The sequence below is a fragment of the Empidonax traillii genome, unplaced genomic scaffold, assembly GCF_003031625.1.
Source record: "Empidonax traillii isolate 1590-97213 ecotype Southwest subspecies unplaced genomic scaffold, ASM303162v1 scaffold375:size1330703, whole genome shotgun sequence".
In the NCBI taxonomy this organism is placed as follows: Eukaryota; Metazoa; Chordata; class Aves; order Passeriformes; family Tyrannidae; genus Empidonax; species Empidonax traillii.
In genome coordinates, this window is record NW_020955568.1 from 99,219 (window position 1) to 112,812 (window position 13,594).

At 37.2% G+C, this 13,594-nt stretch overlaps 1 protein-coding gene across 5 annotated transcripts in view; it reads right to left on the bottom strand.

The window, feature by feature from the left end:
* Positions 1-13,594, bottom strand: part of RALGPS1 (Ral GEF with PH domain and SH3 binding motif 1) — an 83,819-nt gene that overhangs the window by 18,379 nt on the left and 51,846 nt on the right. For all 5 annotated transcript variants that reach the window (XR_003572281.1, XM_027892981.1, XM_027892980.1 and 2 more), the window contains 3 exons: positions 12,347-12,484; positions 10,551-10,644; positions 8,045-8,112 (listed from right to left, as the gene is read on the bottom strand). Coding sequence is in view for 4 of the 5 variants with exons in the window: in XM_027892981.1 (XP_027748782.1) it covers positions 8,045-8,112; positions 10,551-10,644; positions 12,347-12,484 (300 nt within the window). In the remaining variant the exon portion in view is untranslated. The remainder of the gene's footprint in view (positions 1-8,044; positions 8,113-10,550; positions 10,645-12,346; positions 12,485-13,594) is intronic.

The following is a 13,594-nucleotide window of genomic DNA, read 5'->3' on the forward strand; positions in this document are numbered from 1 at the left end:
ATCGGAACTGAGACCCAGTATGAAGATAGTGGTAGCTGAAAAAGAATTTCCCTGAAAATTATGAGCATTTTACAGTAAGAGTTTAATCTGAAAGTCAGCATAAACAGTGGCTACTCCGAAACTTGTCCCTTAAAATAGCCACAAGATTTGTTCATTTTTATATTGCTTCCTGCTGTGTCCTTTAGGTCTTTCTGGTGCCAATTCTAAATCCCAATTTACATTAAGTTCTTTAAGTGTATGACATTAAGTTCTTCTAAGTTCACTGAGTGCTACTGAAGCATTATGTTTAACAAACTGCTGAAACTACACCTTCTGAAAGAGCAGCAATCTTAAGGCACAGCCCTAAATGAATACCAGTACAGTGCAGAGCTTTTTCACACAGACCCTGTGCCACATGTAAAAATAGCTGTTACATTTTGTAATACATAATAGTTTACATGTTTAAGTTTCTCACTGTGGAGAGTCACAGAGTTGAAAGCAGTAAGACCCTAGACCCTTTGATTACTTTGATTCTAAGAAAACACTGATATTGACACAAAGCCTGAGACTACACCAAAACTAATTTATCTAGAGAAAGAACAGCAAAATAACAAGTCCAGTGCTTACACAATCAAGCCATTACAAAATCAAAGTTAGCCAGATTTGACTTGAGGTTGGTTCTAATCTTACTGCTGTTATAACCTAAAAGAATTAAGACATCAAGCAAGAAAAGAACAGTTTGAGAGGTTTCACTCTATATTCCCTTTTTTTTTTTTTTTTTTTTTTTTTTTTTTTTTTTTTTTTTTCAGATTAGACACCCCACTTAGGGAGCATGGAGTGAAATTTGCAGTAATATGAATGCAACACGAAAATATTTAAAGTTTGATCATTACAACTTGATTTAAGAAAGAACTTTTATTACCTGTATAGCTTCAGAACAGAAGAGGTTTGTTAAAAAAACACAATTACCTAAATATCAAGTAGTATGTCTAAAACGATGGCATACCCCAGACTGAACACAGTACTAGAAAATAAAACTTCAGTTCACGTAAAAATACTGCCTGGCTTAAGGTGAAATGTGTCAAGGGTGACAGAATTTGTGGAAATAGGTAGAAGAGCCTTACAACTTAAGACAACAGCCTGGCTTCCTTACTGTTATACATGGCAACCAAAATTGCTTGCATGAGTCCTGGGAAAGGAGGAAACAGGCCTGGGTTGACCAACCACTGGAACAGGCTGCCCAGAGAAGGTGTGGAGTCTCCCACACTAGAGATATTCAAGAATAATCTGGACACAACCCTGTGCCATGTGCCCTGGGATGACCCTTCTGGAGCAGGAAGGTTGGACCAGATAACCCACTGTGGTCCCTTCCAACCCAACCCATTCTGTGATTCTGCGACTTACTCTAATTCATACTCGATGTAGTTCTGCATCTTCTCATCTCCAAGGCAATAAAAGGAAACATGTACAGTTTGGCACTGTTAACCCTTGCTATGATAAAAAGAATCTGAAATTAAAAACCTTTACAAAGTCTTTGCATCTGCTTTGCTGCCAAATGTTCATGAACAAGGATGGTGAATTTTAGAGCTCTGTCAGGAAGGACCTGTGCCGCTGGGCACTCTTAGGGCAGCAAGTGTGGGGTACAGAGAGTGTCAGCATGAATTAAGGGGCAGAGAGGATATGACCCCATTTCTGTAAAGGGGTAAGAGACAAAGAGAGCCTGTGTCAAGAAGGATGCCAAAGAGGATAAGTGGTGAGATAATGATGAAAACTTCACCAAGGGATGTTTATGGACATACCAGACTGCTGAGCAATTAGCTGGGGAAGCTATGCCCAAAACTGCTGATAACAAAATTCAAATATTTAAATTCATTTGAGATGGAGTTATTTTGCCCCTTTTTTCCAATAAGTGAAGTCATCTGCTACTGCTAACTCTCCTCTTTACTCTCCTGGCTCCACTCCTAGTGCATACTGTTACCATGATTGCTATTCTGTTATTTTGCCTTTCATGGAGACAAAGCACTCTTAGTAGGATTTTCCAGTCAGCTGGCATGAACAAGGGTTAGTTTGGTTTTCATTATTTCTCAGCATCATTTTCAAGATTATGCTGACATGCACAAAAAAAAAATTATTAAAATATTAAAACATTATTAAAAATTTGTTTGTGCTAGGGAACGTGAGACAACTTCATCAGAGTGAGCTGAGTGCTCCTTCTGAGATCTGTGGCAAGAACATTTGGAAAAGTTTACACATATCCCAAAGGATCTCACTGTTTTTTCCTTTGCATAATTTTTCCATGAATAATCCTTCAAATGTTATAAACGAACATTACTTTTGCAATCCTTCAGTAAAACATGTGAACATTTACAGTCTCTAGAGGTTTTAAAAAAAGCAACAGAGCGAGGGAGTTACAGTTCACCATTTTCTCCACTAAAAAGCTGTCAATAAACCAGTACTAGACATACAAACAGAAAACTGAAAATGAGCTGCATATTATATGACGAGGAACTGAGGGATTTTTCATGAAGGTAAAACAGTCTCAACTATTCACTGTTTTCTGCTGAGCAGCTAAGAAATAAAAGTGATATGTACCAGCTCTGTTTCTAAAACAATAAAGACATTCCAAGTCACAGACTCTCTAGTTAAATCTTCGCTGTAAATTTTCACTGTTCTGTTTCCATTGTAACCAAAGTCAGTGGGTGATAATTAAAACTTTCGAAGAGAAAGACCAACTTACAAAACACACAGAACGTTAGAAGTAAAGAACTCTAGAAGAGTTTTGTGCACAAAATCAAAAATGACACCAAAAAATTAAATCTAGAATGATGGCTATTGTAAAAGAACAGCTTTAATTTTCAGAGTATTGTTTTACAATTCAGTGAAAGCCTACTATTGCATAGAATGTGTAAGAGAAATGTGTAATTATTTGCTATGGCTGCTTCTCAGACAAGAGCAAACTAAGAACAAGAATCCGAGTCCTTGGTTGCACCTCTCTGTGCTCCCCCAAGCTCCCCAAAAGGTCTCACACACACATGTCCTTCTGACTGCGGACCTGAGTCTAACTCCTTCAAATGCTTTGTGGGTGTAAGTGATACTTTTGATTTCAGGTGTCACTAATTGTCAGCATTTGTGTTACTTACTCTGCACCCTTGGAACATGCAAAACTCAGACCTGCACTTCAGCAAAAATATTGACTTTTTTGCATTTGGATCTGCAGGGCAGTGTATGGGCTTGGGTGACATCCAGATTGGCAGTGAAGACATAGCCATTGTGAGAGCATAGCTGCAGGGAAACTGTGAAGTCTGGGTTCAACCAAATACATTAACCAATTCATAAAAAAACCCCAAACTTTTTACAGAAACTATTTCAGGGGACTGATGTGAAAAAAGTCAGAACCAAAAAAGCCAAAAACAACTAAACCCCCAAAAACAGCATAGAAAAGCCCCTCATCCTCTGGCTGTTCTGTATGTTCTTAGCATTCCTTGGGAGCAACAGCTTGGCAGTTAAAATAAGCATCCATGAACTCGGACTTTGGACTTTTTGATAAAGGAAGTCACAGAAAGTAATAGATGGACTTTTTGATAAAGGAAGTCACAGAAAGTAATAGAAAGTGATTAAGTTAAAAACTGAGCATGATCATTCTCTCCTTGGAACCTTTATATTTGTTTTGATAGAATATTCTTCTACAATTTTTGTGGAGCTTTGGTATATTAAGAAAAAACCCAAGTACACTAATTCTGGTTGGATTTAGTGGTTGATAACATGTGAATCCCACAGATTTGTCTAGTATTATTTGTTTCAAAAATACTCCAATGACTTGTAAAAAATTGTCTGGAAAGTATCACAGAAGAAGAGATTGGAAATGAAAGAGCAGAGTTTCCTGGACAGCCTGCAAATTCATGTAAAGAAAACTTAGTTCTTCCATTTCTACCATAAGTCTTGTGTAAGAAAAGCAGACACTGTGCACATGAAGCAATCACCAAGAACTTGCACAAAGGTTAGACAATCCTTGTTTCCACTGAATGATTGGCTGCAAATGCACTTAGCAAAACTATTTATTAGTTGCCAAAGCAACCAGTAAAACAAATGGAAAACTAAATGTCAAACTCAGTGTTTACATGGAAAACGATGGGATGGGGGGGGGGGGTTACTCTAAAATTCTGGGACTGCTGTAGAGGTATCACTAGTGTAGCATACCTACTTCAGAAGGTTACAAATGTGCAAACATCCCAGTCTTTCTTCCTTCTGTTTCTACATTTTTAACTCCTACATACCAACATACTCTACATACAATAAATTTACCTCTTCTAATTAATTAAAAGACATATTAAAAGTTGTTTATGAGCCAGCTCTCTAAGCTGAATGGATGCAGCACAACAGGCTGAACTTTACCCCAATAACAAAGAAGAGAATATACCTGTTTCAGATTAATTACTCCGTATTCCTGGCAGGATGGTAACATAAAACCTCTGGTCTAATTATTCTCCTCTCAAGAATTACACCAAGACCTACTTGGGGAACAAAAAAGAAAAAAAAGGGAGGAGGTGAGGGTCCATCCCTGACTACTGCATAACAAAACCCCCAAAACAAAGGCTACCCACAGCAGAGGCCTGGCTGCTGCTAACTTCAATGCTAACTCTAAAGCTAGATGCTACTTTAATAAAGGGGTTTGTTAACAATCACAGAATCGTTAAGATCGGTCTTTGATTCAGTATTAGATACAATTTTCTGGATATGATAATTATTTTAATACTATTTTAACTTTTTATATTGTTCTTCTTCAAGACAGGATAAACATGGTATATTTCAGAGAGAGAGTATCCACTTTCTAAATTTCAATTAACACTGGGCCCTGACCTTTTCAAAGTAACACGGTAATACAGAACATACATAAAGTTTTCTCTCTCGAGCTACACTTCGTGTGTGAATTCTGAGCAACTTCAGATGCTTAGAAGACTAACTTATTTACCATATATTGCATTAAATCTTCTTTTGTTCTGGGAAAATGTATTGAGTTATACCTTCCAAAACAACTTAACGGCCGTACCATAAATGCCAAGCACCTTCCAGCCAACACTGCAGGAACACAGATGTCTTTTACAGTTAATTCAACTGGAAACTGTGAACAGTTAGCATACTATAAGCTCTCCAGCTACATTCTCTCTCTCTCTCTCTCTCTCAAACCACAGCAAGGCAGAATGAGCAGACTTAAGTTGCTGCCAAGGAAGCTGTGTGAATCACACAGTTCCTGAAAGCATTCAACTAAGCTGCTTAAAGCTCCTTTTTAAACGCTACTTGCAAGAGACAAGAATCTCTGCAGCACTACGGAAGACATGAAATCTTCCTGTGAAAGCACTATTCACAATTATATATGCATTTGGTAATTAAATGAGACCCTCTTAGTCACTAATATACAAAACATAGCTTGTTGTGAGACAGTCACTTTAATCAGATGCCTACCTCCTGTTCAAATTTACTGGAAAACCAATTGGCAAACAAAGCGGAAAATGGACACATGGTTTTTCTCCAGTACTTTCCAGAAATACTGTAGGATTTAACTGTTTTTACTGAGCCTAACACTCACAAAGATACTTTAAGGGAAAAAAAAGAAACCCACAATGTCCCCGGCTAGGGTAAACTGTTACTATTCTTTCAAAAGAGAGAAAATTTGGTAGAAGATAAAGTCACGGTGTTGCCAAGTAAAATCTATTTCCATCAAGAACACAAACAATTATACTTTAGGACATGAACATGACACTATTTCCTGCACTTAAGTCCATTATGGACTTTAGAATTATTACCAATGATATTGAGGTTTTTTTCTGTCTCTGGAAACACACACTGACCTGTGTGAGGATGCAGCAGGTCACAGGCAGAACCTGACTAGACTAACTGCTATTAGGAACATATTAACTTTCTGACTGCTGGAAGAATTGAACTGATGACTGTTCTTATGGGCCAAGAACCTTTATTTTACCTTAAAATTACTATAACCAGACTCACATGGCCTAAACTACTGACTGGAACATTAAACTACTGCCCAAAGTACTTTGAAATCATCTATTATCATTACAGCTTGCTGACTGCAAACGACTTACTTATGACACACAACATTTGAAGTGGAATTAATCTCAAACTATAATTTGAAACCAAATAAAATTGACTGAAATACCTTCAAATGTGCTATTTTTAATTCTCTACAGTCAAATATATCATTACTGATGTTTGAGTATTTTAGCTCAGAATTATTTAAGACTACCATATGGCTATATTTCTATTTATTAATGCCATGGAATAAACAGTAAATTATTGCCGTCATGCGTAGTTATATGTCAATATAAATTAATGTTATCTTACTTAACTAGCCTCCTCCAGAAATAAATCTGTTTTTTCAGTAAAATACACCAGATTCCCTTTAGTAGCATTTTTGCAACCACATAGGTGCAGGTCACTGAAAAATTCCTGTGGGTATTACAAAATGCTGATGGCATTCATTGTCTAACTGGCAGTAAGTGAAAAGTCTCTAGCTGAGCAAGAAATACAGCAGTCCGCAAGTTGGTCAAACTTTCGAAGGAAATATTAAGAGAAAAATGGAGCAACAGGAATGAGTCAGCACTTGGTTTCTAGTCATCACATTAATTCTCACTCTGAACAAACCAACCTTACGGAGCACATAGGGGCACTGCAGACTCAGAAGGGAAAATTCATCCTCTCTTAATACTGCCAGAAACTACACGATCACATTTCAGCCTGACTGAAACATTGCAGCAGATGCTCAGGAAGACAAATGCCTTAGTAACAAATGCCTCCCTCCCCTCTTTCTCTCAGCCTTCATTGATGAGCACATCATATGGTATGGAATATCTCTTTGGGCACCTTGAGTGAGCTGTCCTGGCTATGCCCCTGCCAACATCTTGTTCACACCCAGCCTACTGGTCTTTTTGGCAGGGGGCTGGGTTCGGAGAGACAGCCTTGGTGCTGTGGGCATTGCTTAGCAGAAGCCTGGTACTTCAGCAGAAGCCTGATACCCTGGAAAGGTATCAAGACCGTTGCAGAGAAGTAAACTTCCAAATGCACATGTTCGTTAGGAACTACTTTTGAACTCACCAAATAAAAAAAAAATTCTCCTCTGAACTATTTCCTTATCCCTATTCCACAACAATTAGTAATACTGAGCATTGAGTGGGAAGAGGGAAAGCACCTTCTTGAAGAAACTGAAGACCAGGTCAACTGTTTATCTAGCTCTAGGAATAGCAATCACACTCCTGAATAAACAAGAGGTTCTCTATAAAAAACTGGTCATTTGACAGCTGCCAACATGAAGAACTGGGAGGCAGATGAGAAATACCCTTTTTTTTTTTTTTTATATATTTAGTATCTTCCTTTATCTTTCTCTCATTCAGTGAGAAGAAAAGACATTTTGAATGCTAAATGAAACTGCTTGTCAGATGTGGTCTGGACCCTGTTAGTCTTTTACATTCACATGTGGTTTAACATAATGAGACAGAAAATTGGCCATTCAGGTTCAAGAGATTAAAACAGAACAGCTTTTGAGATAATGGTTCCTATAGCAATAGGTACATTTCATATAGTCTGATGCTTGATTAGTCTGTTCATAGAAATAAACAGATTAGTTTTGGTCAACTTACGGGTGGTACTCTAGATTTTTAGATGTTGCTAGAAGCGGTTACAAATCTTTTGTCCTCCTGCTTTACACAATGAAATTGTCTCAAATTTATATGATCACACGGAAATCTGAAAGGACAATTTCCTATGTGATTCACACTGATTTGTTTGTACTGAAAGATGGCCCTTTTATCATCACTTATTAAATAATCATGAAAATACAAGCATTTGTGAAAAATTCCACAATCTGGTATCTGTTCCAATGCTAGCAAACACCCTGTGTCATCCCTTGACCTGCAACTGTTTCTAAGTTAAGTCAGCAATTCTAATTGTTGACACATGCTACTGACGTACATCTGGGTTTTCTCACACACTTCAGTGAAAGATTTCTGTAATTAAAATTATTTCCTTACTCAAATTTTCAAACAATGTTTTATACCTGCAAGATCTTCTTTGGAGGAAACCAGTCGAGGAGAGCTGTTACCTGGCTCAATTCTTAAAGACAATCTGGAAAAACAAGTTTTTAGAGAAATTAACAAAAAAAAAATTCTCAATAAAAGTTGAAAGTAATTATTTTGGTAGTACTAAGCAGGAATTTTCCTTTCTTGGAAGTGTAGTTATTTATTTAGTGATGTAACAAAACAATCATTTTTTTCAAAGTAAATCACTATCTGTTAGAACCAAGAAAGAAACTGTGAGGAAAGTCTATGAAAACAAAATGGGAAATTGTTACTTTATCCTCCCTCTCAGTGTGAAACCATAAGTACATATAGTTTTTTACCTGGAAAAAAAGCCTCCAAAACTTAATAATTTAGATACAAAACTAACAGCAAACATTTTATTCCCTCCGATCATGAAGGTGAATTTACTCTGTTACCATGTGGAAATATGCACTCAGAAATAGTTAATTTAGTTATTATGACTTACAGAAAAGTAACCAAGTAACCAACACTTAAGAGTAAAAGAAGATAATTGGAAGAAAATATTATATGCGACTCTGCCTAACTCCACGTGTTCTGTGATGCCCTCACTCGTTCTGGCGTTATCCCAGCACTCCAACATGTCTCCATCTCCCACCTCATGTCACTTCTGCCACCTCTCAAGTTTAGGCACTTGACAACTATAGCTCCTGAACCATGTGGCCACTGGATCACCATGAATCTCACACTAACAGTGAAGGTTTTCCCCTCCCCCTGCCTTTGACCACTAGGGACTAGAGCTGCCTGGGAGGCCTTTTCAAGATGGACTGTGGTCAAGGTTCACTGTTATCAGTACTAGTACTTTAAGCACCTGCCATTCAATTCCTGCTCCCATAGGACTAGAAGTAACACGGTACAGCTCACATTTCTACAGCAACAGCACTGTCAGGAGTCAGTATAACCTTTTAATTGTCTATTAATTTCTCTAAGATGCTTTCTGTAGCATCCTGCCTATCTGAACCCAAATTTGAACTGATTTTTCTATAAATCATCTTACTACTATATTGGAATATCTCTGAAGGACTGAATAATTATTCTCTGAAGGACTGAATTATAGGTATAGATAGCAGCCTATGGAACGGGATTCCAATCCTGACTCTCCCGTCCAGACAGGTAACACCGTAATACAAAAGATAATCTTCAAACTGGTTTTACCTAAAGAGCAACTGTGGAGAATAAAAGGACTGGCCTAATGATACCAAAAGGTGAGCAAAAAAATTGTTTAGGAATGGCTGCAAGGCATGCCAGGTTAGGAAAGGATATGGCATGGTGCCACAATGTTATATGCTGTTATAACTGGGCAGCTTCTGCAAAAAAAAAACAGTATATGGGCTGCACAAGAAACATCTGTTATTTTTAGGATATGACATCATTGTCAGCGGTTTTCTGGAGCATTCCTACTTGCTGACAAGCATGAACCTAAAGAAACCAATTGGACTAGCACAAAAAGTGGTAGAGAAAAGCTTTGTTTATATAAACTGGCTGCCAAATTTTCCTTTTCAGTGTAATTGAGGTTCTCCTTTGGCGAAACGTGTGTTGGGATTCTGCCAGTACATTTTAGGGTAACTATCTAAGCTTCTTTGCCTGACAGCCTGGTAGTGAGACAGTTCAGTTCTTCATGCCAAAGGTCACACATACGTCTCTGCAGAGAGCACTAATGCTGTCCCTGGCCTCAAAAACAGCAGTCATTGGAAAGAGGAAGAGAGAGGAGATTCTTTCCCACTCTAAAAACTTAGTACTCTGCATTTTTAAGGCTTAAAATTCTGGCACAGGACCAGAAAATGCTGTAAAACCAAAGATCCATTAGGGGAAACTGAAAGTGTGCAAACAAATATTCAAAAGAAAATCCAAAAACTTCTTATCAAATGCAAAAATGAATGAGGAATGAGAGTTTCTTTAAGGTTAGATGTGATGAGTTTTGATGAATTTAAATGAATAGGGTTTTTTTTTAATTTAAAGCTTTATTCTGATGAAACAAACACGGTAGAAAAAGATTGAAGTTCTCCAGTGCATATAAGCTGCAGCAACTTTCTTGTGGTAAGAATTTAATCTTTCCTTCTTTTTGATACTGTTTGTGACTTTAGTTAAGTTTTTCCTTGTCATAGTGAAGCCTAGAAAGAAACCCACTAAACTTGACTGAATTAGTCTCACAAATAACTAAATTAAAACAAAAAGTACTAAATGATCTTTAAGATATATCAAATATCTTACAGCATTATCAGCAAGGTTACTGCTAAAGTTAAATTAATATTAAAATTTAAAATGGAATTACTTCTATTTTTTCCAAATATTATAGTATCATTTGTTTATAGAAAACACTTCTTAAATCTATTTTTCTAAGATAGTACAGAGAAACATTCCAAAACATCTTCAGCCAAGGGCTTTTTGTTCAGCTCCTAACCAAACTAAGAATCAAGTGATCTTTCCTCTAAATTTCGAAAGCCTGAAGAAAAGAACAGTACTTACTTATAATTGTCATCTTCTACAAATTTCTGAAGTTCTTCAATATAACGGACAGACTTCAAATACTTTTGCACATGGGGCAGTGTTGTAAGATGATCTGTGGAGTGTTCAAAGAAACAAACAAAGAAGATGAATATCCAAAATCGATTATTATTTCAGGGTTTTTTTCTGGTTCTCACGGTTACCTTAATGGAAACGGAGAATTTGAACTTTCCTAAAGAATAAATCAGGCAGAAATACTACTTTGACTCTAAGAAGATGTTAAAGACTTGATGGAGCAGAAGTGATGCTCTTAGTTGTTAAACCAAAGAAAGATACATTTAATCATCAGGAAAGCTTATGGATTTTATTAGATCTCTGTCTAACAGGTGGAAGAAAGTTATTTGCTGCAAACCCTGCCAGAATTTTCACTCATTGTTCTGGGAAAAATCAAAACCTGCAGCCATGGCTATTATTCTTATGAACAAGAATTGAAGAGACTTAAAAATTATTAAGTGATTAATTAAAAATAACAATGCTGTATACCAAGAATGAAAGACAGTAAGTTCAGAATGACAGAAAAACCCCTGGACCCATGGTGCACACACAGGAATACGCCTTGTAGTACCTAACTTAACTTTCATGCTCCCAGACAACTGTTTTAAAGGCACCCATTATTCCATAACATTGTTTCTTCAAGGTCATATTTTAATTTTCATCCTGATTTTAACAAAAGCACTCAATGCACAGCATCGCAAGGTACTTTTGACAGCACCTTGTCAAAAGGCAAAGGTCACTGAAATAATGAGGTTTCTTTGTCATTCAAAGTATTCAGAGACAAAATTAAACTCTCAACAAGGAAATGATATCTGAGTAATCTAGCTATTCATAATCATACATGACTATGGCTAGTCCCTACCTTTAAATACTTTAAAATACCAAAATTGATGACAATACCAAAGGACAAGGGCTGGATACTTCAGCATACACAGTTAAGTTCTCACCCCGTGTTCTCACAGTCTAACATTTCTTTTTTTTTTCCTAAGCTCTCCAAAACTGTAGCATTTAAATGTCCTGAATTTATTCATTGTATAGCTGCTGTCAAGGCTTATCAGCTTGTTTCACATTTAAGCAATGAAAAGTCATGCTAAGTCCCCAAAAGTACACTGAGTATTAATCAAGACCCCAAACTCAGCACATTTTTTGACATACCGCTTCCCTAGCAGGTTAGAACTGAAGAAATGAATTTTAGAGTAAAATCGCGTTAACAAAAGGAACTACCCCTCATTTTTATCACTTCATCCAGAAGCAATGTATGCAGAAAAGCTTAACACAATTGAACAACTTGTATAGACTGAAATACTTGTATTTCATTTTGTAAATGTATGATCAAGATGTTAACAACAAAATTATAATGAAATGACACATTCTGTGCTCCAGATATCATTTCTACTGCATGGTAAAGGAAAAATACTACTGCATGGTAAAGGGAAAAAACCTGATTGCCTCTGGTGGAAACAGAGTAAAACGCAAATGCAATAGCTGCACTTGAAAGTATGTCTTGAAAGTAGCCCATACGTAGCAGTAAACTCTACACAACCTGTGTTATAGCTCTTACAATTTACAATACATATTTATCTGCCCAATTTACTGGTAAGACGGCAGCTACACAGGAGTGGAAGCTACTTCACTTATCAATGTTCAACTCTAGCAATGTTAGCCTCTTGTGTTGCCTTTAATAAGGGCCAAAAACTGCTTCCACAATATTGTACTAAAGAAATTTTAGCTAAGGCTTAATAGGCACAACAAAATTTACCAACCGTAGTTACAGGAGACTTGCAGATCAGCTATTATTCGGAGGATATTGTTCATTTGATTGGATCTTTGTTCATTCTCCATAATGCTGTCTGAAGCAGGATATGCGGAATCAATGTAGATCAAATCCAAGAGATAAATTCCTGAAACAAATAAATCAATCAACCAATTGATCCGGTGTTTCAAACAGAAAGAGTTGCATAATTTTTAACAAATATAACAGCCAGCAGCTGTTATATTTACCCTCACTGTGGTCTGGACCCACTACACAAAGGAGAGCTTGGCATCTGCATATTGAAAAATTCTATAACTACTGCTTGAGTCCTACAACACCTCTTAAAAAAGGAAAGAAAAGCTTTTGTGCACTTAGGCTAATGCCTACTATGAGCAATTTGCTGGACCATAACAAGGACACTAAAAAAAGAGAGTGAGAACTGCCCCGACTGGTGGAGTGAGGGTGGGGACGTGACCAGAGCCCCCTGCAATGCCACCAGTCACTGCTGGAAGGAATTACTGCAGCTTTGGCTCTGGCTCCAGGCTGACTTTGCTAGAAGACATCAGGAGAAGATACTTAGGCTTGATTATGTAATGATTTAAGAAAGCATAAAGAGAAGGTTTTTATTTATTGATTCCTTAATTTAGAAAAGGGCATGAAAAAATGTAGTTTTTCCATCAAGAACAAAATGTACTGAGTCTGCTAAGGATGCTGTAGACTGACCAGAAATCACTGTATGTGCTCCATTCAGGGGCCACTGCAGCTATTTGCTAGTGTGTCAAAAACATTATCTTGGTCTGATTTTTTTAAAGGATTGTGCAAACGTTTAGGGTCAGCTAAAAGGCAAACTCTAATTTATCATATTCCTAAACTATTCTGTGACCTGTGCAGGAAAGTTAGTGCCTCTTTACTGCGTAACAAAGAAGGGAACATTCTTTTGAGCAGGAAAATAACTTGTGCAGCATAAAAATCTACCGCATTTCCACACTGGATTTTCCATACTGTTTTTTGAGCATGTTTATAATTAACGACTCCCCTTTGCCCCACGCTTTCTTGCCCTGCCTTGAAAAGAACAGTCTTAATTCCAGGAAAATAGCTTGCTGTCTCACTTTCACTCTTCTAGCTTTACAACATTACATTTCCTCGACAAAACCTACCTACTAAAACAATAGGCAATGCAGCTGTGCTAGTCAAGCACAGATTTTTCAAAGGGGAAGGAAATGCAGGAAGCACACCTAAGCAAACTGCTTCTGAGAGA